At 33.9% G+C, this 26,569-nt stretch overlaps 4 protein-coding genes across 4 annotated transcripts; 2 read left to right on the top strand and 2 right to left on the bottom strand.

The window, feature by feature from the left end:
• Positions 1-431: 431 nt before the first annotated feature.
• TRIADDRAFT_22709 (uncharacterized protein) lies at positions 432-7,570 on the top strand (the record flags this gene model as incomplete). Its single annotated transcript, XM_002110867.1, has 17 exons — positions 432-517; positions 2,596-2,841; positions 2,980-3,120; positions 3,241-3,768; positions 3,987-4,418; positions 4,538-4,566; positions 4,664-4,778; positions 4,939-5,024; positions 5,188-5,249; positions 5,682-5,748; positions 5,868-5,923; positions 6,048-6,126; positions 6,224-6,345; positions 6,644-6,725; positions 6,896-7,010; positions 7,180-7,243; positions 7,400-7,570. 17 exons carry the CDS (start codon positions 432-434, stop codon positions 7,568-7,570), a joined length of 2,481 nt encoding a protein of 826 aa, XP_002110903.1.
• A 1,055-nt stretch (positions 7,571-8,625) lies between these two features.
• TRIADDRAFT_23299 (uncharacterized protein) lies at positions 8,626-14,693 on the bottom strand (the record flags this gene model as incomplete). The annotated part of the gene is given in 30 exon segments (XM_002110349.1): positions 8,626-9,033; positions 9,102-9,239; positions 9,353-9,496; positions 9,605-9,649; positions 9,737-9,812; positions 9,945-9,998; positions 10,116-10,186; positions 10,278-10,342; positions 10,426-10,526; positions 10,601-10,688; positions 10,798-10,880; positions 10,960-11,052; positions 11,138-11,195; positions 11,283-11,337; positions 11,410-11,529; positions 11,617-11,731; positions 11,854-11,915; positions 11,997-12,089; positions 12,206-12,250; positions 12,367-12,434; positions 12,521-12,598; positions 12,734-12,815; positions 12,906-12,986; positions 13,126-13,223; positions 13,302-13,404; positions 13,541-13,706; positions 13,900-13,991; positions 14,299-14,371; positions 14,579-14,616; positions 14,628-14,693. The coding sequence occupies 30 exon segments, from the start codon at positions 14,691-14,693 to the stop codon at positions 8,626-8,628; spliced, it is 2,859 nt and encodes a 952-aa protein (XP_002110385.1).
• Positions 14,694-15,794: 1,101 nt separating this feature from the next.
• TRIADDRAFT_63741 (expressed hypothetical protein) lies at positions 15,795-18,443 on the top strand. Its single transcript, XM_002110866.1, has 10 exons — positions 15,795-15,907; positions 16,732-16,780; positions 16,893-16,948; positions 17,182-17,247; positions 17,352-17,422; positions 17,563-17,655; positions 17,736-17,861; positions 17,944-18,021; positions 18,093-18,194; positions 18,272-18,443. The coding sequence occupies exons 1-10, from the start codon at positions 15,868-15,870 to the stop codon at positions 18,335-18,337; spliced, it is 747 nt and encodes a 248-aa protein (XP_002110902.1). The 5' UTR covers positions 15,795-15,867; the 3' UTR covers positions 18,338-18,443.
• A 930-nt stretch (positions 18,444-19,373) lies between these two features.
• Positions 19,374-22,233, bottom strand: TRIADDRAFT_54317 (uncharacterized protein; the record flags this gene model as incomplete). The annotated part of the gene is made up of 7 exons (XM_002110348.1): positions 19,374-19,405; positions 20,049-20,111; positions 20,221-20,312; positions 20,567-20,643; positions 20,763-20,883; positions 21,092-21,247; positions 22,136-22,233. The coding sequence occupies 7 exons, from the start codon at positions 22,231-22,233 to the stop codon at positions 19,374-19,376; spliced, it is 639 nt and encodes a 212-aa protein (XP_002110384.1).
• Positions 22,234-26,569: the final 4,336 nt, after the last annotated feature.

Raw genomic sequence — 26,569 nt, 5'->3', positions numbered from 1 at the left:
ACAGTAGATGAAACTGGATAGTCCACAGATCCGGGATAGCGACGCTGCGCATTGGGCAGCATACCATTCGTATTTGGATAGGATTGAAAAATAATAACCTCCAAGCTCCTTAACAATTGGTTGTTGCATGGATATTGACTATCCACTCCAATCTTATTAGTTATCCTTTGTTCATGAATAGTGCTTCAATAACAAGTTGTCCAAGTCTTTTACTATCATAGCAGTATATTTAGAAAGAATAATGTTATTAGTATATCATTAATGGATGATTCATGAATAACAATAAGTGCTAGAATTTACATAAGAAGGGTAGCCACTGGCTGTTGACAATGAAAATGATTCCTAGAGAATAAAAGTAACTAGTTCTTCACAACCCTTAGCCTGAACGAGTTGACGACTACCATGTCGAAAAGAATAGACCGATTTGAGTAATGGTAGGCCACTATTTTTATTTGCCCGGGATTATTTTCTTCGCTTATTGGAATGCTTTACAAAGTGGTTTTGCTTATGATGACAAGTAAGTATTATAAACCTGTACTCCAAACCTATTAGTAGAATAAGAAGATTTATATATTACGTTCTATCAATCAACGATGTACACGTATAGATAGAGAAAAATCTGCCATCAAGACAAAATAACGTGTAAATTGAGTTAGTGCCTTTTCATACAAAATTATAATACCTTAAGCAATGTATTGTTACTGTTGCCATGAATTAACCTTTTCATTTTAATCTCCATTTTATCCGAGTGTAACAACGCAATCCAATCAGACCAATAACACTCAATCCTTGATGATATAGTAATCAAGATCAAATCGTTGACTGATTCTATCATCACGATAACAAGCAAGAGAGGAATAAATCAATTTGAGTGATCTGGTTGGCGTTAGAGATTATAAAATCCAATCGTAAATGAACAATTTAATAAATCATTATTACTGCATTAGTAGAGGCAATCCATAATAGACAGTAATATAATCCTTTCCTTTTGTTTTTGTTTCTCTTTGTTTCTTGCATGTCAAGTTTGATGTTGTCCAACAGATCATCGCCATTTATAATGGATTAAACCGATTGATTTGTAATCCAATGCCTTCATCATCTATATTAAATTTTGATAGCCATGAGAATAAACTGTTATAATCATTATAGATCCAAATGGATCGATCTTGAGTAGTCATGCATCGGTAACTTTGCAGCGGTGTAGAGGTTATGATGGAAATTACGTTTTGATTTTGGCTGATATAGTCTCTCCGAATTAGAGTACAACCTCCATTTAATTCAATGCATTCGCCATTTGTATTAATTCTAACTACTGTACAGTGGAATCACTAATAGCCATGTATAAGTGTTTGCCACTGCGATCGGAAAGTAATAAAGTAGTTCTAGTCTTGCTCGATATTTCCCCTTTAAAACTATATAAAATCTTCATAGATGGCATAATGGATACTGTTACTTTATCGTCACTGTACCGTTGCTCTAAGTAATAATATTTTCTTCCTTATTGCCTTTAAAGTTTCAATGTGAACTTTTAAGAGATTCTACCCGTCCATATTTGGATCGCTCATTTTGTGCCATAAGATGGGGAAATCTCATTCTCTATTCTTTTAAAATAACAACCTTAAACCGTTAAGATATCAACATTAGTTGACCAATATTCAATGTCTTTGAAGGTCGTATACTAATATGTCCGCTAACTTTTAGTCAGTATTTCTTATGCATGTTTCTGTACTACTAAGCATCAAGTTACAATTTCTATGTCGCAAAATCTACACTAAATTATAGTTTAATTAACAATCAACTATCAAAAAGTTCCTTTCGGTATACCATTGCATATGTCCTACCGAAAGTAATAGCTATAGATGGTTCCAGAAAACAAGCTGATTGTCTATCAATTATTTCGTAGATGTTTAATTTGATTTCTAAAAGTATTTTAAGAGCTTAAGAATTGGCAGAGATTCTCGTATATCGAATATGTCGTCATTTTCGTACTTCTTTAAAATAAAATAACTGATCATATCTAAAATCAGAAGTATAGCACCGGCACTACTTACTGATGCCGATCAATTACCTAGGTTGTTATTTCCCTCCGTAAGTAAAAAATGTACAAGTCCGTCTTGGAAAAACGGATAATTTCAGACTGCGTTTTAAGAGAATTTCGATTGTATTTATAGTCTGCATAATTGTAGAGTATAATATAAATTGTTATAGGTACCATTTTTCCTTACTAAATAAAGTTCATTTAGCGTATAGGAATAAGCAATATAACTCTGGACTGAGTTCCTAAGTTGAGGGGCTCATTTCTAGCTGTAAGAAATATTATTTTAATATACATATATGAGTATCTATTATAAGTATTGGCCAGTTGTCAACTTATTTTGGACATGAATGACGGTAGTTGGTCCATCAATTGGTCATACCCATTTTTACAAATACTTTCTATCAAACGTCTATTTAAAATAGTCTCTCTCCTTTATTCGTTTGCAATACAGTTCAATCCACTTAATAAATGAATAAAATATTAATTGAAATACTATTTTTTATTCTAATGTATCAATTAAGTTAAATATCATTAATCATTTTGACCTCATTATTTAGTCGAGCCATTCTGGAAAATGCCGACGTGACTTGTAAGACACCTTGGTCTCATGTATTCTTTAACGACTACTGGGGAACGTCAATCACTCATAGTGGTAGCCATAAATCCTATCGGCCATTATGTGTGGCTACTTTCCGTCTTAACTTTATGCTACATCAAGTTCGGCCATTTGGCTTTCATTTAGTTAATGTCTTGCTTCATGTTATATCAACACTTCTTTTCTATCAGCTTACTAAAAGGTTACTGTCAGGATATGATTATCATGGCAAGGAAACAATAATTGGTTCCAATACAAATAATAATAACAGCAATGGTAAGCATATCGTCGTTACTGACAGGAAGGAAATAGAGAATGGTTATAAACAAGCATTATCCATGTCAAGTTATGCAGCTACAATTGCTGCTATTCTCTTTGCCACTCATCCTATTCATACTGAAGCTGTTACAGGCCTTGTAGGTCGAGCTGATGTTGGCTGTTGCTTCTTCTACTTACTGTCCTTATTGTCTTACATGGATTATTGCCAGTTAGTTTCTAAGCAAATGATTTCTCACTCTCCCTTTTCTTCACATCCATACCGCTATATAAAGAATAATCTAAAAAATCGGGTTGATAATGATAGACACAGCAATAATGCAGATTATAGCGGTCAAGGATCATCCTTAAAATTAGTATTATGCTTGCTTTGTGCCATTAGCGCAATGCTTATGAAAGAGCAAGGCATTACTGTGCTTGGTATTTGCATTATTTATGATATATTCATCCTTCATCGTCAAACTATCTTAATATTATTATATGATGGTCGTCATGGAAGGAAGAAACGCCTTGGTCAAATCTATCTTGTCTTTACTCGAAGTATGATTTTAGTCATAACTGGTTTCGTCATGATGGCTATAAGATGGTATATTATGGGTTCCATCACTCCATCTTTTTCATCATCTGATAATCCAGCTTCACATTGTGATCATCTTTTAACTCGAATATTAACATTTAATTATCTACCGGCTTTTAACGTTTACCTCTTACTTTATCCAAATCATTTAAATTTCGATTGGTCAATGAATGCAATTCCTTTAATCCAGTCTATTCATGATTTTAGAAATTTTGCTACTCTCCTGTTTTATACTGCACTTGCCCTTTTACTGCTTATCATCATGAAATTAGTTCATTCCAAGTTTTTGCAGCAATGTCTTGATGCTAAATCCAGCGATAACTTTGCTTCAAGCCATCTTCAATGCAACGGTCATTCTTATGAGAGGTGAGAAATAAGGCAGACTACTGCATTTACTAATCAATACTATCTTTATGATTAATATCAATTTCTTTCTCTATATTCTCGTTCTATTTCTTCCATACGGTAAAAACTTTCAATTTTAGCCGAAAATTAAAAAGCAATGGGAAAGGAATTAAACAGCGGAGTAATCATGGCAATGGCCAAGTTAATAATATGATAACGACAAATGATCACCATGAAAATCATCAGTTGTACTCAAATCAGTCCGTTGCTAGTGCTGGTATAGATCGATCAACGGATTGGATTGTTGATATTCTCATTATGGCTTTAGCATTGTTAGCTATCCCATTTCTACCAGCTTGTAACTTATTTTTCTATGTCGGCTTTGTTGTTGCCGAAAGGGTATTATATATTCCCAGCCTTGGATTTTGCCTCTTGATAACATTAGCTGTCGTGTTGATGTATCAAAAATTAAAAAATTACAATTTACATCAGTGGGTTAACATGTTTGTTGTCATTCTTGCTCTGTTATATACTGGAAGGACCATATCACGCAATGACGACTGGTTTAATGAAGAAAGCCTTTACAAGTAAGATGGATAGATTGCTTCGGCAGTCAAATTTAATTTTAACTTCTCTGGAATCTTCAAAACTTATGGCTTTAGTGGCATTTTCATGATTAATAGTTGAAGTTATACTTTTATGTTAGGTCTGGAATACAGTATAATCCGCCTAAAGGTAAATTATCCAAATATATAATTATGAACGATTGTTACCACTAGGAATCAATACATGTTAACGTCAGATCCTTTCTCATAATACTTTTTTACCATAGCTTTAGCCAATTTAGGTAATGTCTTAAGTGCTAAAGGAGATATTGATGAAGCGGAGAAAGCTTATAAAGAAGCTTTGTTTCATCGTCCTAATATGGCCGATACTCACTATAACCTGTAAGTAACTAGACTGTAGATACAGTTTTGTAAATTAAACATCTATATGCGATCTTATCTTAATCTTGTAAAATACTGTCAGAAAAGATGGTGTTACTAATTCTTGTAGACCATAAAGTAATGTCAGATTGGTTTATCAAACTGATTTATTTCCAAATAGGGGTATTTTATTACAAAATGCTAAACGCTACAACGAGGCTTTGCAATGTTATGAGAAAGCAATTGAATTTAGAAAGAAGTTGGCAGGTAAAGCAGCTATCAAAGAATAAACTTAAAATAATATCTTGCCATAATTTCGAGCACATTATCTAAATACACATTAATAACTACAAATGGATAGAATGTAATTGCTGATTTTAAATTTCCTCGTAATCTAATAAACTTTAAACTGATATCCTATGCAATACAGCCGCTTACTTAAATATCGGTGTTGTTTACGAAAAGTTAGGAAAGAAAGATGAGGCCATAAAGGTAATTTTACAATATAAGCTTACTTTCATTTTATAAATTCCTTAATCTTAAAATCTTGTCAGATTTTCGTAGTCTACTATTCACTAGTTTAACTCCAGAACTTGCTGCAGTGCATAGTATTACTTACTGTATTTATTGCTTCGCTGCGGTGCGAATGCGATCGCATTATTTCAAATTTTCGGATAGTATGACTATGTTCAAAATTTTGGTATCTCATAATTTTTAGATGTAACTTAAATATGTCTTCATCAGAATGATTACATACGATCTAGTTGAGCAAAATAGATTTACTGATGAAAATTATTTCTTTGAGATTACCATATGAAAATATAACTAAAAGACGAGAAATATTTCATTCGATAGATTTATTTAGGACTAGTGTAATAGCAGCATCTTTCTAATGAAAAGGTAATTTTACAACTCTTCTTGTAGATCTACCGTCTTGGATCGCAGCTTGATGATGTTGGTCTTAAAAACCCTAAAGCTCAGCAACATTCAAGTATGTCATATAATTTTATAAGGGAAATTTATAATACTACACTTGGTATTTCAGCAATGTATCATGAAATTCTTATATTAAAACTGTCATCAATGTTTCTGTTGCGTTATAAATCTTAGTTACAGGAATTTTTTTCAATTTGGGAACCTTACTACTGCGTGAAAATCAATTGCAGGTTTAGCAAATTATTAATCGTGGAATAGACTCATTCCGTTTATTAATAGTTCTATTTTTTTATATTGAAATCCGTCAAAAAATTCCTCATGATTACTTATTATATATTATTTATATTGACGTAGGAGGCGCTAGATAATTTTATGAAAGCTGTTGAGAAATGTCCGGAAGATTATCCAGTTTACAGCATTTATAATATGATAGGTAAATTTAACGAGACTAGGAAATTATCTATTGGATTGAATAAATTGGTGAAATGTGTGATGTATTTATCCATTTATACGTCTATTAACTGTTTTAGGAGAAACATATAATCGTTTAGACAAGCATGATCGTGCTGAACTTTGGTTTAAGAAAGCTATTGCAAAAAAAGTAAATCATCTTCCCGCGTACCTAACCTATGCTAAATCCATGGCTAGCAAGGTAGATCAACTATTAAAGTTGTCAATAAGCGCTATCTGCGAAGTATAGAATGCAATACTAATAGGATATTAATCAAAATAGGATTGTATTTAGTTCATGCTTGCATTAAAATGTATATAGATGGCTCTTCAATGATTAGGATGTGGTGAATTACAACAATTTTTAACATTTAGTCTTAAGATTTTATATCGTAGTCACTAAGGCTATGAAGTTAATAGTTATTAGTCACTACACAGATATATTTTAAATTTGTTCACTATTATTTATTTCCGTAACTTAATACGTGTTTCTTATTTAGGGCAATTTAAAAGTGGCGGAAAGGCTATACAAGACTGCTATTCAGCTTAAGCCGGAAAACGCAGATGCTTTAGCACACTACGGTAAAGGGTGAAATTAGATTTTATAATTACTTGTTTACAACAAACTTCAAATACTATCGTAAAAAAAGCTATAAAATTTAATGGATGTTATATAGTTTGGTATTCAAGGTCAATAAATCTTTATAACTAAGCAAATTAATATCTATCATTTCTACTTCTGTGTTGTAAAGGTCAATTTTTACTCGATCACAATCGTAAAATAGAAGGCGCTGAAATATTCGGTCAAGCTGCAAGGATAGCACCAAATCAGTTGTCCGTGATATACAACGCTGGCAATGCATTTAGGTCTTTTTCTTTTGCTATTAAGTTTATATTTTGAGAGATTATTGCCTAAATAGATTACTATGAGTGAAATCAAAATCATACTCATTGGTTTATGACTATTACGAGCTAGGACTTGAATATTCACAACCCTCAAGGCTTACACCTTTGCTACTTATTAATTGATTTGTAGGGAAGCTGAACTGTATTCCAAAGCAGAGGAATATTTCAAGGCAGCTTTAAATTTATCAAATAAGGTAATAGATGCAATACTATTTTATATAGTAACTATAAGAGTATGGAAATATCTATATAGATTTATTTAAGTTCGTGTATTTGTATCTGCGCATAAATTCGTAGTTTACACGCTTTTACTGCTTGAACTAAAACGAATGAATTTTGCGTAAAATTAGGACATCAATATCTATGTTAATCTTGGAGCTATAAATCACATCCAAGGCAAGCTGGACGAAGCTGAACATTATTATTCCATAGCTTTGAAACTAAATCCGGACAATCAAATTCTGTTAACCAACATGGCTAAATTACGACGCCGCAGAAGTAGGAATCAACACAAACACTAGACGGGATATACGTATTCGTGTAGATACTTAAAGAGCACTGACGTATAAATAAATATTAAACAATCTTTAATATTTTTTAAGCGATTTATTGTATAGTGCGATAGTGAATTATAATTACGATATTGTTACAATTTGCTGTCATATCTCTTATAAAATAAAAATAGCCCAAACTCAACTTGTAGTAATGGTTACAGAGCTATTAAATTCAAATAGATAATCTGACATAAATTAACATATCGTACTAAAATCTTTTATTAAGAAATAATTCGATTCCATTTAAAAATGTTCTTAAAGTCTCTCAAAATATCTACCGGTTTAGGATAGTGAAATTCTTATGCGTATCAAGTTTAAAGGATTATCAGTTACATGAATTGTATTATTTTATGTAAAATTTGAGACTGGGCTATAAATACACAAAAGTTATGCCGAACTATATTATCTTTACTGTACATTATATTTTTTGTTTCAGCAAAATAAAATAAAAATAGAGTAACTAAACGGAGTACAGAACAAGCGAAGATATAAAATCATGTACTCATAAAGAATGGTATGACAGTCTTGTGCTCCATTCTTATCAAATCGCAAGACAGCTAACTAGATAAGCCATCTAAGACTTTATATAAAAGATCTTAGTACTTGTTAGTTTAAAACAGATATAAAGAAATTGAAAGAATAAACAGAGCTGCTATCGGTCATAAATTATAGTTAAAGTATTAAATCACTTAAAAGTTACACAAATCTGTGGAGTCATACACTGAAACTGTCCAAAATGTGAAAACATAATGACTCAGAAACATACGCTTAAGCTTGTTAAGGCAATGTTGTAAATAGTTCCAATAGCAGAGGCTGATATTGTGTACATTTTTTATCATGAGCCTAGTTAGTATTAGTATATCAGCATAGCTGCGTTTCATTTTATACAGTCAAAGATGAATGGCAAATCACTTAGAATCCATAAACTTTAAGCAAGACCTGTTAATACAGATCTATATAGAAAATTGGCTAATTGTAAAAATTGTTCCGTATATTCCCTATAAGCTTGGAAAAATAAGTTTCTATCTAGTATCATCATCTGCATCGCTAATATCAGGCACACTAATGATGGAAGCAGCCAGTTCTTCATCAATAGATCCGCTTGGGAAATCGCTAATACCTTTTATCAAGTTACTTTCACGAATTTCTTCTGCCGTCGATTTTGTACGTGTTAATTTATTGGCGACTTTTTTGTCAGCTTTAGCTTTAGCTCTAATTTCTGCTTGCATACGTAGTCTTTCAGTGTAAAAGCCATTGTAGTCGACTCGTGCTATAATGTTGATAATACTTTGTTGATAATTAATCACACCTAGTTCTCCAACTCTATCCAATAAGTCGATTAATTGCTTAAGAAAATTTTTACTAAAGTTATCGATTGATCGCTCAAATTCATCGCTACCAATTAATTGGTCAATATGTTCTGACACAATCTGTAATTATAATATAGGTAATCGTCATATTAATAGATATTATCAAGTAAAAGAGCTAGATGTCTAACCTTAGTTGTTACTCTTCTCTCTTCTAGAGCTTGCATACCACCAATACTTTTTCCTGCATTTCCTATCATACTTCTTGATAAATTCTGGCCAGTAACTTCAGTTATTCGAGAATCAACTTCTACACTGTGAGAAAATCTCTATGGAAATGAAATAATTTGTTCTTTTATTAACAGCAATCTTACAGTGTCATCATCCAAGTTACTAGTAGTAGATAGTTAATTGTTTCGATTGTATTTGAAGTAGTCCTTACATTCATCCAATTTGTAAATGTTACACAGACCAACATCAGTTTACTGACAATTTTAAGTAATTCTGGGTTTGTTAACATACATTCTTCCAAACATCTATCTAGAAAATCATTGTGGTGCTCTAGTAGCTCATCGATATTGGACACCTAAATTGGATGCACAAAAGTAATTCAATAACGTAATTAAGTATCAGAACTATCATAAAATTGATAAGTTCCTGATTATCTAAAATTAAAGATGAAAAAGGCAATTACAAGTAGCAATTTTTCTTCAAGAACATGCCAGTTTGGCGCAATAACCTAGAGAGAATTATTTAATGATATTTAATAGTTAGTTATAATAAAAATAACTAAGCTGTAACGACTGCTAGTTTTTCGCATTCTTACTTCAAAAATCATATAATACTGATAATTTTGAACAAAGTGTAGCATCCTTTGGCGCAACGCAAATGCCGCAGCATACCTATAAAGTTTAGTAAGTGTTATCGAGGTTAACGTTGTGTTACTATATGTTCTTAAAAATAAGCACTGTATGCCAGATGACTATAAAAGATACCAACAACACGGATGAACTATAATTTGAGATGACACTTACCATTTGGACGCTCGTAGTTGGTATTGCTTTGCAACTTTGCTGCTTACCCAAATACTAGAGCACAGTAAATAATATAAGACGAATATTTCTTGTAAAAGGTTCATCTGGTTAGGTCTTGATCAATTTCTATTGTCAACTATAATCAGTACCCATATAGTCTTATGATCTAACCTGCATAACTGTTTCTCGACGTGTTTAGCGTAGAACAGATGGCGAAACAACATTTGGTATCTTGTTAAGGCCTAACAGGAAAAAGATAAATTACGCTAAGCTAAGAAATTGTCACATATCTATATTTAATGCTAAGAAACTATGCTTAATAGACTTTCCTACCTTACGACTGATAATAATGGAAAGTGGCCAATGTACAGTAAAGTCGAATGTAAATGCCTCCAAAACTATTAACGTAGAAAAGACACAGGATTGTTTTAGATCTTTTAACTTGCTTCGGCGTATAAAATCTATGGACTAGATTGCCTACCTGATATATTAACTGTTTGTTCTGTTGGGCGCTTTGTATCTTGAGATACCGCAAGTATCCGGAAGAGTTGTGTAATAAGATCATAAGATAATAACTCTATCCTAAAAGAATTCAATTGGAGTTATTCAATACAGTCTGCCAGGCATTCGAATAAAGAGTTAAAATATTCTGATACCTTAAATCGTCCTTGTAAGGATCATGAACTGCAGCACTAGTGCGTAACGCTAACTCGAGTAAGGCATCTAAACGGGGCAATACGATATCTATAAAATGTTAAGAATTGTACCAAACCTGCACGAGTGTTAAAATTGTCTCTGTAATAATTTTAAAAAGGAGTATTAAAAAATGTAGCTAATAGGATATCTTCAACACTCTTTCGCATTTCATCTTCAGCCAAGTCCATAAAATGAACGAAAAAGTCACCTTGATTCATCAGAAAGTAGTTTCTAATAGATCTAGCAAGTTAAATTCGATGGTCAGAAGATTCAATTACTTCTTGAATAACTGTTTACACCAGTACAGGATATTCAGTACCTCAGTCTACCCTTTAAGTCTTTCTCTTTTAGTAGCACCTTTAGTAACTCTTCACTGGCATAGTTATAAGCCCGTTCAATGTGGTCTATATACCTATAAAGATTACGTACAGAATAAGATATACATAATTTGAACTAAAGAACATTAGTAATATTTGTATGCTTAATCGTAAATTTACTTTCGGTCATCTAGGGTGTACACTATTTCTTCCGCGTTCGGATATTGCACATCGCGTCCTAAATCAAATAAGTAAAAAGTTATCGTGAACTTATGAGTAGCAAAGTTTAATGTCATGAAACAGCTTTTTTCCGTCACTTATTTACCACATTCACGAATAACGTTTAAGTACTTTCCGGTTCTTAAGATCTTTTCCGCAAGCTATAATTTATGTTATAAGAAATACCGTAAGATATTGATGTATAAAATGGGAAAATACAGGGCTTATCAAACCTTTGACAAGAAAACAGGAATCCGATCAGGTTGTATCGTGTAGCGGTGATCCCAGTAAGCATCGTGTAAATCTTCAGCGATTCCTTCTTTTAATAAACTCGTATTCTCTATGATGAAGAACTACATCCGTACATTAGATATAAATATGTTAACTGTAGTCAGAAAGCAATATAAATTTCAATTTCTCTGTATTACTAGGTATCTAACCTCAGAATAAGGATCGACAATGATACCCTTATAGATCCAGTGTTCGAGTATTTCAAAGAACGGTTGACCAGCAGATTGCGTGAGATGAAAACTAAGTTCTTGTATCTTTGAATCACTGCAAAACATATAGTAATTTTGACACATTAAGCAAAAATTCATAATAGTAAAGAATCGGATGATACGTCAATTTCATCATCATAATGATATATATGCAAAAAGTTCTACATATTAGCTAACATTAGGTGGCTCTTTGTAACTTCGTGAAGTAAGGTTAAGACATTACCACCACGAAGAAAACCCTGCGAAAAAAGTAGATGTAAGGCTATATTGATACTCGCAATTGAATACATATAATGAATTACAGACGACTAAGCGGATACCTTGTTAATCGATAGGATAATAGATTGCACTACTTCAAACGTTTTCATGCTTGGTTGCAAATAAAACCACATTTTTTGAAGTGATAAGTTGCCCTGATATTTTGTAAGGTGAAAAGTACGACGTTCTAGCTAAAGATTTGTCAATATCGTGCTACGTCTTCTAATATACAGTACATAAATTATTATAACAATTAATTATTAGCTCTTACTTGACGTATTTGATGTTCAAGCTGCGCGGTAACGATAAGGTGTTCCTGTAATGGAAATGTTAGCTTTGGTCAGTAATTTAATAAATCTTCTACGAAGCTACGATAAATACCAAGTTCAACTACAAGGCTTGGAAGATCTTCGTAAGCAATCATGCATATACCTTCATTAATTCATGAATTGCAGCAGTAAGAGCTTGATTTACTAAGCCATACTCGAAAAAACATTTTTCTACAAATGAATAAAGTTGTAAGGATTTCATTATTGTTGCATAACTCCTTATCATACTGGGATAGTCTAATGATTAATCTCAGTACCTTCTAAAAATTGACAAATAATGGAATAATAACTGCACATAGGGAGGATGCGATTAATTAGTTCCATTAATGAAGGGTCTAGATTTAAATGTGGATCAAAGAAGTAATAATTTCAATTTTTATTAACATAATGTTGATAAATTGATATAGCCTTTATAATTTGTTGATCTCAGTAGGAGCAATACCGGTAATCTTTTATAATTTGGGGCATACCTAAAGTTTTATCGATTATGAATGATCTAACACCACTTCTGTCTCTGCCTTGTTTGACCAGTATATACTTTCCTTCAACACCCTATAATAATTATAAGAGCACGATATAAAAATACTGCTGTTTAAGGTGAAATAGTCCGCTGTAAAGGTTTGCTTGATTGTTTGCAAGAACCTTTAATAGATATAATAAATCTTCCAAAATTGCTAATTCCTGGAGAGGCAACGGTAGGGTTCCAATTGAAACTTGTTCAGACTGTAGTATTCGAGATAGAAAGATATAGTAAACGATGGACAATTTTATTCTTAAGGCTAAAGGTTAGCTGTCTATTAAAAGTATACGCAGATTGTATTGTAATTAGGTAAGAATTGTCGATGTGATAAGTTATTCTTACCGCTGCAGTGATACGACTTTCTGGCACATTAATTACATAGTCTTGTGTAAGGTATGGGCGCTCAGTTATCCATTCTGGCCTGTCAGGTACCTTCGTACCTTTTCCATAAATGTAAAGAATTGCAATAAAGGTACCTTCACGATTTCAGTGATTTACAGTTACAACCTAGTTTTCACCTGCTAGTTTCTTAGCTTGCTTTTCTCTTAATATTTTTCGTAAAGCTTCACTTGAATGATAATTACTGCTGCCTCCAGTCGCGATGGCTATTTGGTTTTGAAGCTGTAACGTAGCAATATGCAAATAAAGTAGAGGGTATTCGATTGAGTTACGCCGCTTAAGAAAAGAATAAAATGCTGTGTTTGCAGTTACTGCATTTACGAGATAGTTTTACCGTCTTAACATCATCTACGGATACAGTACGTAATTGTTCGGATGTGGAACTTGATAATGAAGAATTTACACTAGGATACTGGAAGTCTTCACTTGAAGTTTTGGCGGCATGATCTTTTAAATATTCTACTACACTCTTTTCATCAATTAACTTTGATAGGAAAAATGTCAGTGAATCTACTTCTTGAATACTATGAAATTATAAATAGAACAAATTTATTACGTTAGCATGAATTGATCGAGAAATGCAAGCAACTATTTATTTTATTTAGTTCTAATTTTTAGACTGAGCCAAGACAAGTTAAGCTTTAAAGAGATTGGAAATAACCATCTGCGACTACTAAAATCAGTATAGTAGTTGTCTAAAAACTGTGGGTAAATTACCTTCTGGATTTTAAATCGTTGTATTTACGTAAAAATTCACTTGGAGAAGAGCACTGATCAGCAATTTTTCGCTTGGCGGTATGGGCAGATACCTGTAACGTTTTAGAAGAACAAATGAAATGTTTGCTTGGAAAGATTTAGAATGAGAGGAGTTTATTTTTACAGGTGTAAGAATTGAATAACAAAGTAATTCTCACTGCTGTCTATATTGTACGTTTCTATTGGGCATGGATGACAATATACCAGGTGTTTGGAACTATAGCATCTTACTGCCTGGTGATACCTTGACTGTCGAAGGTAATTTATTTACTCTTATGATACGTCCATTCTTATGCTAAGATGAGAAATAGTCTTGCAAATCTACATTGTTGGCAATGTATGTAATAGTTGTAAACACACCTGAGTAGTTACATAAGGAGTAGTATTTTTCTGTAAAATGTCGGCATAAACTTCAGCTCCTTTGCCTCCAGTCCTAGAATTATAATTTGATCATGTTCATTGTGACATATTCTAGAGGCTATTTATACAGTATGTATATATAAAAGTTGCTTCAAATGCAATGAAGTCGCAGTACATTCCTGTAAAAGTGCTATGAGTATGGAATAGGCGTACATACTGTATGCAATATTATTCTAGTAGAGTGTTTATTGCTGTTCATGTAGTCATTTAGTGAAGATACAAGATTAACGTTATGAAATGTTTTAATTGTTGTATGCACTTGCTTAGACATTACTGACTAACCCTAATTTCTCCAATAACTCCGATACGAGGTGATGAATATGGAATTCACTCATTTTCCTTGCACAATTTTGAAGGTACGCGCTGAAGCATAAAAATAGGAGGAATTGATTTGCAGGTTAGGGCTAAGATGCACGTATTCAGTACGCTACACAACAGCTACACGGATCCAGTTGTGGATTTGTAGCAGTCGTTCTTTCAGGTTGATCCAACTACACTAACCGACTACCACTAGCTTTAATAGAAGAATTGAGCAAGATAGGTTAAGGTCTACAATGGATTTGGCGCCGTCGGTGATACAGTCTAGTAGATCTCTGCTAATTTAGTTGTTGATTTGGGTCTCCGTTGGCATTCTATGCATCGCCATTTCGAGGATATGGGAATGAATTTTGAAGGGCAAAGATATTACCGCCACCAAGGTACCGTACAGCAAACTGCCGCCGCCACTTGACAAGAGTACAGTGCAGTAGTTACAGTACAATGTACGATACATATGTACTGTACCTTGAGCACTGTGGACTGTACCGTACAGTACGGTTACAGTCCATTTTGCCAATCAGCTACAGTACAGTGCAGTAACTTACAGTGTATTATACTGTACTGTACTGTAGTTAACAGTGTACTGTACTGTACAGTACACTGTACAGCACGAGTCAGTACCGTAGAGACGGTAGAGTTTCTTCTTTCCATACAGTACAGTACTAACGGTACCCAAGTACTGTACAGTACAGTATTGTACAGTGCAATGGGTGGGCAAAGATTTCATAACATTATTTATTTTAGGCAGCACTGCTACAGACAGTAATAATATGCTATAGCAGCAACTGGTCTTGTCGTGACATAGAAGTACAGTACAGTACACGTAAACGGAAAAAGCGATTTTTTCCCTTTCTTCTCTCTTTAGTCACTTTAGTAGAGTGTCGACTACTATGCTGTACACTGTACAGTGTACAGTACAATGGCGCTCTGACTGCGTGTTTTACGGCACAGCAGTTCAGTACACTGTATCGTAACAACACCCATAGTAGCCATCAGTCACCATAGTTACCAGTCACCAGTCACCCACCTACCACTCACCAGCTACAAGTTGAATGCCACAAAGCCTTGTGGGAAAGCGTCCGATCATTGATACTGCGCATGTATTTTATCCTCGCAGTATTGAATCATCGACTTTTAGGGCTTGATCGCCATCTTGTGTGATCTTGGTTCGTGCTGCTGCAGACGGTGATCATGTTGTCAAGATCTAGGATAGCTCTATCTGCTAGCTACGGTAAAATAAAAGATTCATGTTTTCTGTTATTGCTGGTATTCGCCAATGATGGTGTTGCTTATGATTTTATAACAATAAGGTAGTTGAGAAAATCGGTAGTGAACGCTATCCAACGGTCACAGCTGTACTCTATTAGTTTAATGTGAAGTATGCTCGCATTTTTAGTTTATGTAATAAATTTCAAGTTTGTTATGAGTCAGTCATAATCTCTTTTTCCTGACTTGATGGTAGATTGCAGCAATTATTTAGTACAAAGTAGAAGCTGAGTTCCATAACTTTGCAGTTTTAAACATCACTTGCTGTAGCCCCGTGCAACTTACGATAGGTTGGCTATCCATACAACACGTACGTACTGTACTGACAGTACTTTGCACTACAGTATATACAGTACAGTACTATAACTGTCCACATTGACGGTTCAAAACCTTGTGGAATCGATACGCGTTTACATATTGTCCAGCATCACATTTCTACTAGCCATCCACTAGTGCGCTATCATGATATTTGATCGTTAATTCTATCTTGATTAAAGCTGAATTATTCTTAACTTTATTCTATTCTCATGACTTACTTACAAGTATGGTATAGTACCATCAAAAGTTCTCAATTTTTTCGTCGTTTTTTTGTAATCATGAATAACTGCTGAATTTCTATCTTGGATATACTTGTGCATGAAATTGTTGGTTTTGACTACTGTGGGCTAACTTTAAGTGATACTTTCACAGTTGTGTTGATGAAATATACTTAAATATTTCAATCATAGTTCTTTGGTACTAAGTTTGAGGTAGCGTTGATTAACGTTTTACTATTTAAACACTTTTTAGCGCTGCTCAACGCTAGCAAGAGAAGTGTGGGCAAAATCGTTCAACCAAGGTAAGCTGGTTATGTTCATGATGCAATAATAGATAATGGTACGATAGTACTGTATATTTTCTGATTTCATGGCTATTCCCATCATATCTAAATAGCATTATTTCGTTTATAGTATTGTTATCCTTAACAATCGCTGCATCTCTCAAAGTCCCCGCTTGGCTAAAGAGAGTAAGTTTACTGAGCTAACTAAAGTTTTATGCTACCTTCACTTCAGTTAGCTGTACAGTAGTTATATCATTATTTAGCAATTGTAGTCTTAATAGCTTCTACTTTAAGAAAACTGTGTTAACTCCAGATGATGAATTACTCTATTGGCGATATCAGATAGCAGGATTTTATTGCATCGAAATGATGTACTAGTTATGAGGTTTCAATTAATTTCTTGATTTAATATGGAACAGATGCTGTACAGACTACGTCAAATAGGACACTGAAAGAACTGATTGAAGAGAAAACTGGAACATCAGGTAAAATTGAATGATACATGCATAAAATAATTTTTCTTATACTGTTTAACTTTTCAAGGATAATTATTTTGATAAATTCAATTATTATTGTTTTTCTATTTCAGGTCCTTATGTTTTGGGTGGTGGTATATTAGCTTATTTGTTATCAAAAGAAATGTTGGTTCTACATACTGAGGTTTGCTTGTGATTCCTACCATTAAAATTGATGGCAGTGCTTATAATATTTCTGACATTTCTACACTTTTTAATATGGCCAGTTAAATTGCTTTACTCGGTACTTTTTTCATTGAATTGAAATTTATATTTGATTGCTAGACTTTGATTGCTCTCTCCATTTTTGGTGTGAGTTACGGTATCATTAGGAAAGTTGGTAAGCCGACCGCTGAATTTCTCGATCAACAAGGAGATGTAAATACAGACTATTTCGAAATGATATTATTAACTTATACACTATGCTTAATGACTAATCTTCTATATTTGTTTATTAGGAGATCCTTGATACCCTAAATGAAGGGCGAAATATGCAAATGGAGAGATTACAAGAGGCTATCGAAGCTGAAAAGGGTATAGAACGTATGTTTGATTCACGAAATGAAATATTTGAAGTTATGAAGGTTAGCTACCATTGGTTTACTCTTTACGATATGGAATATATTTATTTGATGTTGACTAATTAAAATATTATACGAACGATAGGAAAATAATGCCATGAAATTGGAATTAGAATATCGTAAAAGACAACAACATGTTTACGAGGAAGTTAAGAAACGACTTGTACGTATGCAGTAAATTATTATAATTTTTGAGCAAGTATTACATACGCATTCTTTGTATATTACATTTAGGATTATCAAGTAGAAGTCGAACAAACAAAGCGAAGGCAGGAAAAAGAGCACATCGTTGGTTGGTTGGAACAGGAAGTTGTTAAGAGTATCTCCGCTCAACAGGTATAGCTTAATCTTCTATGTTTACTAATACCTTACGTGGCATGTTATTGATAATCATTATGTTTAATTTTTTTTAGGAGAAAGATTTCCTAAGTCAGTGTTTTGTTGATTTGAAGGCTATTTCTAGTAGCAATAGGTTATAATCTTGCTGAGGATATTTTATGTTGCAACTAATTTACACTGTATGATGTGTAATTTCAAAAGCGCTGTTATGCTATAAAATTGTAAAGCCAATAAAATGTTTAACTTGCTAGATTCATGCGTGTGTTCGATTAAACAAGATACCGATATTTGATAAACGTGATGCACTGACTATGTTGCTACATGGCAGTAGTAGATATTATCTTATACTGCCAACGTCATGATTTAAAATTAGATACGACAGCCCTAACCTTATATTACAATTGTTGATGTATTACATATGTGCATATGAGGGGAATAATTAGAAGTACTTTGGCTACGGGGGTATAAAATACGAAGTCAAGTATTGATAGCTTGCGTGATTATAATTATTACTTTAAAAATATGATAAACATTACTTTCGTTATAGGTAGATCGTGTAATGTAACCTACATACAGGAATAGATGATAATCGCCTGTAAACAGGATGGATTACGATAATGAGTTAATCTTTCCACTGGATCTACGGGTATCACATGAATAGCAACTGTACTGTTGATGTTACAGTTTAAAACTACTATTAAACCTTGGATAGGTATTATGCTATGTGAGTTAAAAACGTACTTCAGCGATGAAGTAAGGATTTGTAGGTTCGATTTATCAACTGATACGTATTCCAATATGCGAGATGAACTCGATACGATTATCCATATTGTATCTGTATGTAGGATAAATGGATGAAATAGAATTACTACGCTATCGTTATTTCAGACACCATTTTATATAAAGTGGTGCGAAGACAACATCAATGTTACTTTTAATGTTGGAAACCAGAACCTAGTTCTTTAATTATTTAAAGCCATTTCTTTCTAAAACTTAAATACAGTACATAGAATGTTTGTGGTACTATTCATTTAGAATGTAATTTTTACTCGCGTTAAAAACAGTTCTTAAGATGATAATTCAATATATGCCCAGCAATGTTTAAAATTAATTTGGTTCCGTGTTTTTCCTTCAGAGAAGTTTTTACTTGAACTTAATATTGATCTTTATTTATTTTTATATTTCCAACATGTTTAGTGCCTTTAAGGCTAAAATTGAAATTATAATTATTTAGGACAATAAGTTTAGAACTCAATTTGTTTATGTTTAAATTTTTACTGGCTTTAATAGTTCTAAATCAGACTAGCCACTCAAATACAGTATTACGGGAGTTGATACAATGGGTCGGAAAGATGTACAGCGTAAATTTAAACTGATCACTAAAAGATTGAGTACATATAAATAAAATCTCAGAGCCTGTATATGTTACACACAAATACTCAGCAAAAACTTTAATCAATTCTTTACATGATAAAAATATAACTTTAATTCAAATTTATCATGGGAAAAGTAACGCAATTAATTTTATTTAAACCAGTCTACTTCGGATGTATCTAAGGAATTGCGCACAGAACATAGTGTAATTGTGCCCTTCTTATGTAGTTGATAAGTTAGTAAAAAAGTAGTAGGTGAATCACAAGTAGACAAGTGAAAAGTACTCGATGATGTCGGATCTAAATTTTTTGGACCTAAATGGCGCGGTAAAGTAGTTGGTTAGCTGTTTAATATCCTTATTTAACATTGTTTAATATTCTCGTATTACTCACTACTAAACTTATATAATAGTCTTGCATACTACAAGTTTAAAAATTGAATAAGTTATTTAATATCACAACTCGAATATAAACTTACTATTGGTACTGGTTACCAATAATGTAGGATAGAACCACTCTTGCATTATTTTATTGTCTTTGTCTATTTGTAAGGAAGGTCAAACAATATTTTATATTCTCTTTTTTATCAATATTCATTACTACCGTTTACTCTAAGTCAAATACTCACTGCTACTTGGTGTAGTACTTACCATCTTTAACATCCTTAGTACTAAATGAACTAGAATTAATCGCAGCAATAAGATGGCAAGAAACATTCCTTGAGGTCTCGGGTTTGCTAGTTCTAAAGTATGCAGATATTGTAGGTGAATATATTATGCAATATATTCATGCACAATTGAAAGAAAAGTACTAGTTTAAACATAGTTTATATTGATAAGCAATTTAACATTAGCACCAAACAGGAACATCTATGAACTTTTAAGATAGAATACGAGAAGAAACTTTTTAAGAACGTTTGAACTGGTAGCAAGATAGCTACGTAAAGCCTTTCAGTAGTTAAAAAATGAATGGTCCATTTCTTACACGCGTACTTACAGCTTTGATGAATAAAATTCTACGACATCATATAAATACGAACATATAGTAGCTTTGATGGCATTCTTTTGCGCAGTCTATAACGAATTAATGATAGTAGGCTCGGTTTTATAAAAGACATAAAATTGAAACACGAGTGTTGCGTAGACGAAAATAAAAACAATTTACGGTAATACAAGGAAGATTTATTCTTGACCTTGTTCTTGTCGATATAATAAGTATCTAAGTCGTCAATGATCACTGCGTACGGTATATTTCTTTCCACTGTATGTGCAGAAGATAGAAACTGTAGAAGTTGTTGAAGATTTTTGGGATACCTATAATGTGTGTTATACAGCATAAAAAGCAGTCAGGTCATACATACCTTTACTATGGTGTTATTGGCGTTAATATCTAGAAGCTACTTCTACAACAGAAGAAAAATTGACTAGTACAGAGCTCTTGAGGTCATTTGTGATTTCAAGGAACCATCATTTTAATATTAATTGCAGTATCTATCTGGGAGACGTTTCGAAAATGACTTACACCATTGTAATATATTTTAATAATTTTGCAGTTGGAGGCTCTTTCCCTTCTGACAATAGGGGTATTTTATCCGGTTGAGTGGGTGATATAAAAAGAACATATTTGTCTTCTTCAGCCAAGCTTAGCGAATATTGAAATAGAAGTGACGTCCTACCGCTAGAAAAGGAATTGATGACAATTAATTTACCCGTCTATACCACCGCATGTTATGATTACCTATACGATAGCGCTGAGGTGATTTTCAGTCATGTTGCTTTGTAAGATGAAATTAGAAAAAGCTTGATAAAATTTTGAAATTGCACTCAATACCAATTAAGTAATATTGTAGTTGTACTGTTTTGCATGCTACTGTACTTGACATCGTTTATTAATGAACATCTTTGTACATAATTCTATATTACTAAATGGAGATTTTAATTCTAGCATGAGAGCGATTTGTAAGCTGGAAATATGGCCATTTTACGTAGGAATTGTACTTGCAACTAATTCAATTTGGAGTTGTTTAGTATCACCGACAATGCTATCATTGACTTTGAGGTTAGTGACTGTTATTTCAACTTAGCGATATGTTAATTTACTTGCATGATATTGTTTCTGGTAGTAACGAGATGCAGTACCTGTATACTCGTATGTTGATAGCATTAATGGACAGCGTGTTGGAATTGTTGTAGGATCACTAGTAGTACACCGATGCTATCAATTTCCAGTTATGACTGGGAGGATATTCAATACTTGGTATTAAGGTTTGCATATTTTGATGCAATTATCAACAGCATCATTGGGTTCTTCTAGCCTCGTTTACTAGCACTGACTATCATGGAGATTTCAATATTCAATAATATTATTATACTACTACTATCTATCTATCCTGATGGCATTATCTATAGCATCTTTGAATTATCCTCGGATTATTCAACGATGGCTGGGAAAATTTGTATTGGAATTGATTGCATTCATTGTGCTCGATGTTGATATAGTGACAGAAATTCGCTACTGTCTGTAGATTCGATTTATTTTGGAGTTGAGAGTAGCATCATATCAGACCTCTTTGTAGGAGCAGCCAGTAAGATTTTCCTACTTCTTTCTTCATACAGATTAGCGTTTAATGGTTGGCCGATCGCTGGAAAAAATCGAGCTAACATATTACTAGGTCCAATGTTTCTCAGCAAGTAATGACTGGCACTAGTCAACTAATTTGAGGAGTAGAAAGCCATCGAGGTAAAAGCACCTTCTATGTAGAAAGCGTTGAATTAATATTTGTCGAAGTTGTTGCAAATTGCCAACGCTGGATGATGAATGGGATCGATTTGATTGAAGGCTCAACCTGCTCTGGTAGTGAGTTGACTTTGCAACTCAATCGATTCTCGAACGTCATCATCACCGTAGTTCTGTACGTACTGTCTACCGTACACTGTACTGTGCACGGTAGAGTCGACAGACTTTGACTCCAGTTCTACAGTACTGTACAGTACTTTACAGTACGTACTGATGAATGGAATCAACTTGATTGAAGGCTCAACCTGCTCTGATAGTGAGTTGACCTTGCAACTCAATCGATTCTCGAACGTCATCATCACCGTAGTACGTACTGTGCACGGTAGAGTCGACAGATTTGGACTCCAGTTCTACAGTACTTTACAGTAGCCTGTACACTGTACAGTACGTACTGAAGAATGGGATGAATTTGATTGAAGGCTCAACCTGCTCTGGTAGTGAGTTGACTTTGCAACTCAATCGATTCTCGAACGTCATCATCACCGTACTGTAGTTCTGTACGTACTGTCTACCGTACACTGTACTGTGCACGGTAGAGTCGACAGACTTTGACTCCAGTTCTACAGTACAGTACTTTACAGTACGTACTGATGAATAGAATCAACTTGATTGAAGGCTCAACCTGCTCTGATAGTGAGTTGACCTTGCAACTCAATCGATTCTCGAACGTCATCATGTACGTACTGTGCACGGTAGAGTCGACAGATTTTGACTCCAGTTCTACAGTACTTTACAGTAGCCTGTACACTGTACAGTACGTACTGAAGAATGGGATGAATTTGATTGAAGGCTCAACCTGCTCTGGTAGTGAGTTGACTTTGCAACTCAATCGATTCTCGAACGTCATCATCACCGTACTGTAGTTCTGTACGTACTGTCTACCGTACACTGTACTGTGCACGGTAGAGTCGACAGACTTTGACTCCAGTTCTACAGTACAGTACTTTACAGTACGTACTGATGAATAGAATCAACTTGATTGAAGGCTCAACCTGCTCTGATAGTGAGTTGACCTTGCAACTCAATCGATTCTCGAACGTCATCATGTACGTACTGTGCACGGTAGAGTCGACAGATTTTGACTCCAGTTCTACAGTACTTTACAGTAGCCTGTACACTGTACAGTACGTACTGAAGAATGGGATCAATTTGATTGAAGGCTCAACCTGCTCTGGTAGTGAGTTGACTTTGCAACTCAATCGATTCTCGAACGTCATCATCACCGTAGTACGTACTGTGCACGGTAGAGTCGACAGATTTGGACTCCAGTTCTACAGTACTTTACAGTAGCCTGTACACTGTACAGTACGTACTGATGAATGGGATCAATTTGATTGAAGCCTCAACCTGCTCTGGTAGTGAGTTGACTTTGCAACTCAATCGATTCTCGAACGTCATCATGACCGTAGTACGTACTGTGCACGGTAGAGTCGACAGATTTGGACTCCAGTTCTACAGTACTTTACAGTAGCCTGTACAGTACGTACTGATGAATGGGATCAACTTGATTGAAGGCTCAACCTGCTCTGGTAGTGAGCTGACTTTGCAACTCAATCGATTCTCGAACGTCATCATCACTGTAGTACTGTACGTACTGTCTACCGTACACTGTACTGTACTGTGCACGGTAGAGTCGACAGACTTTGACTCCAGTTCTACTGTACAGTACAGTACTTTACTGTACAGTAGCCTGTACTGTACTGTAGACACTATTGGTCTACACAAGTAGTACCCTATCATTAGTATCAATTTACATTACATCACTATAGTATGCAGACTTGACTCTGGTGGATGTCACTGTCTCGCTGATCCTCTACCATTCCATTGTGAACAAGAATATCCGATGGAACAATGGAGTTGGTGTGATCTAATACATTCATTCCGAGATTATTCCTTCAGGTAAGGTGCATGAATTTTAGTTTATGTCATCCATTCTTGTGATTTGGGTGGTTTAGGAACTAGCTTAATATCTTAGTATGCCTTTAACTGTCTTCAAGTGCTACAAATCGTTGTATAGAAAATGTCATAGCTTGTATCCAATGATTGGAAATGTTTTTCTGGACTCCAAAGTGGTGGAGTAGAATGGACAGCTTTCATTTTGATGATCATTTCCTTTGGCGTATGACCGATTGAATCAAGGGCTCATAGCTTATAGCACTTTAGATAGAACAGATAGGTCGAACGGATAACGCTTGTCTTACCAATTTACAGACGTAACTCTGAAGCCCAGATTGAACAGTCATGATCAATATCCTACTCGTATTCAGCACAATAGAAGAGTAAACGTCGGTATCTGCTTGCTAATTTTATTATAATAACCCTAATAATAATCATCATCTTACTTTATTCTGGTCTACTGTATGTCGGCTAGTAATGTATAATTATCGCACTCAAACTGTAGTCATGAATCTGATCAGTTGGAGGTACCATTTCAGATAGTTGCCTTGCTGTACTCAAGGCTGTTTTTTTCCATGCCATGACTACAATACTGTATCATAATTGAATGATCTACAATACTGTATTGTAATTGAATGATATCATAGGAATTAATTAATTTACATTTTCAACTGCATGCGTTGATATATGCTTTTGTATTTATCACATGCTCGATTCCATGATCGCCAGAACGAAAGATAGATCGGATCAATATCAATATAATAGTCATTATATACCCTTGATGGTTCTATTTTGGGGGGTCATAATAAAGTAGGAAATGGAATCCTGAAATCCTTCAATAAAAACGTCAAAGATCCATTCGATCGCTACCTACCGCGCTACTTTTCTACAATGCATGCGTTATAATGCTGTAGTCAACAACCATTCATACAGTATTTTCAAGCACTCTTTAACTCCTTATTTCACCAACAAGCAGCCCATGTCCAAGTATCAAGAATGAATGTTTACAGTTGCAAAATTTTGAATTCAATTTTCATTCATATCAAACGGATCATTTTATACGTCTTATTTAACTGCTGAGATACAGCCTGTTTATTAACCTTTACGGATGCATTAACGGTTATCATCATTGGACTTTAATTCATGTCATTCGTTATTGAGGTTGTAAACGTATTACGATCATGATCATCATATCCTATTACACATCCAAACATTCACAAATTGAAATATTCAGGAAACATATAAATTCACTGTAAAATTTCTTTATTATGCTATTTCTGTATTTTAACTAACAAGGTTAACAAAGCGACTTTGTGTCCATACCATACTTAGTCGGTCACTATATGCATGGCACTAGTAGTGTAGTGCTGATATTTCTATACATCAAAAATCTGACAATGGCATTGTGCAGTGTGGAAATTTATTGTAATCTGATTAGACTGAGAGTAAGAAAATTCCGGAAATTCCGGGCCAAAATTGCTGTCATCTAGTGGGGAATGCATAGTACCTCCTTTTCACTCGAGACCCGTGATGACTACTATCACAGTACTATACAATGTCTCTAGATCTACAGTAATTGATAGTATCGAAAACGTGTCCGTCGAGTGTTATAATTAATAATAATAATAAAATTAAAATAATATTGACGATATTTTGTATATACAGTAAGTTCAACTTCAGGTACTTAGCAAGCCTTGGCGTTGAAAGTAAAGTACATACAATAATACGTTTTAATGTTAAATGCTTAGCAACTAATAGTATATATAGATTAAAAAAATGTTATAGTTTATGATTTATCGGAAAGAGTAAAATGATTGTCCTTTGCTGAGGTCTAGAGTTCATTGATGACGGATTTGATACAGCAATGACTTGAGTAATTTCGTTGATATCATGTTATATCTACCGTAATTTTTATGTCATGCCGTGATCTTAGCTATGATATGCCGCATGCAATACAAAAGTGTACCTCTGTTATGACTTTCAGTTTTGTAAACCAAAATATCTCCACGTACCGGTAGTAATGTGCGTATCTATTTTTTTACCTTGATGAAAATATGATATAGTATTGTATATTGGACGAAGATTTTATATTCAATCGCTTACTTATTATCCACATAAGCTGATTCATACGTAGCTAATTTTATTTCATACTATCTTTTCCTATGGGATCAATTGAAGGATTTGAATCTAAATTATGTGCATATAATCACTCATTCCATGTCTTGATTATTGTCTGTTCAATCTACATAGCCTCTGGATCAGTTACGAAGTCGTGTACTGTTGGCGTACTCAAAAATACCGAATGTT

The sequence above is a fragment of the Trichoplax adhaerens genome, genomic scaffold, assembly GCF_000150275.1.
Source record: "Trichoplax adhaerens TRIADscaffold_3 genomic scaffold, whole genome shotgun sequence".
NCBI lineage: Eukaryota > Metazoa > Placozoa > Uniplacotomia > Trichoplacea > Trichoplacidae > Trichoplax > Trichoplax adhaerens.
The sequence above is the reverse complement of the archived record's forward strand: the minus strand, read 5'-3'. Positions and strand labels throughout refer to the sequence as shown.

Bases quoted from the DNA above. Each gene is read 5' to 3' on its own strand.
- TRIADDRAFT_63741 (XM_002110866.1), top strand. From the start codon at position 15,868: ATGTTGTCAAGATCTAGGATAGCTCTATCTGCTAGCTACG. The intron at 15,908-16,731 runs GTAAAATAAAAG...AACACTTTTTAG, and splicing joins AGCTCTATCTGCTAGCTACG to CGCTGCTCAACGCTAGCAAG. The intron at 17,248-17,351 runs GTAAAATTGAAT...TTTCTATTTCAG, and splicing joins AGAGAAAACTGGAACATCAG to GTCCTTATGTTTTGGGTGGT.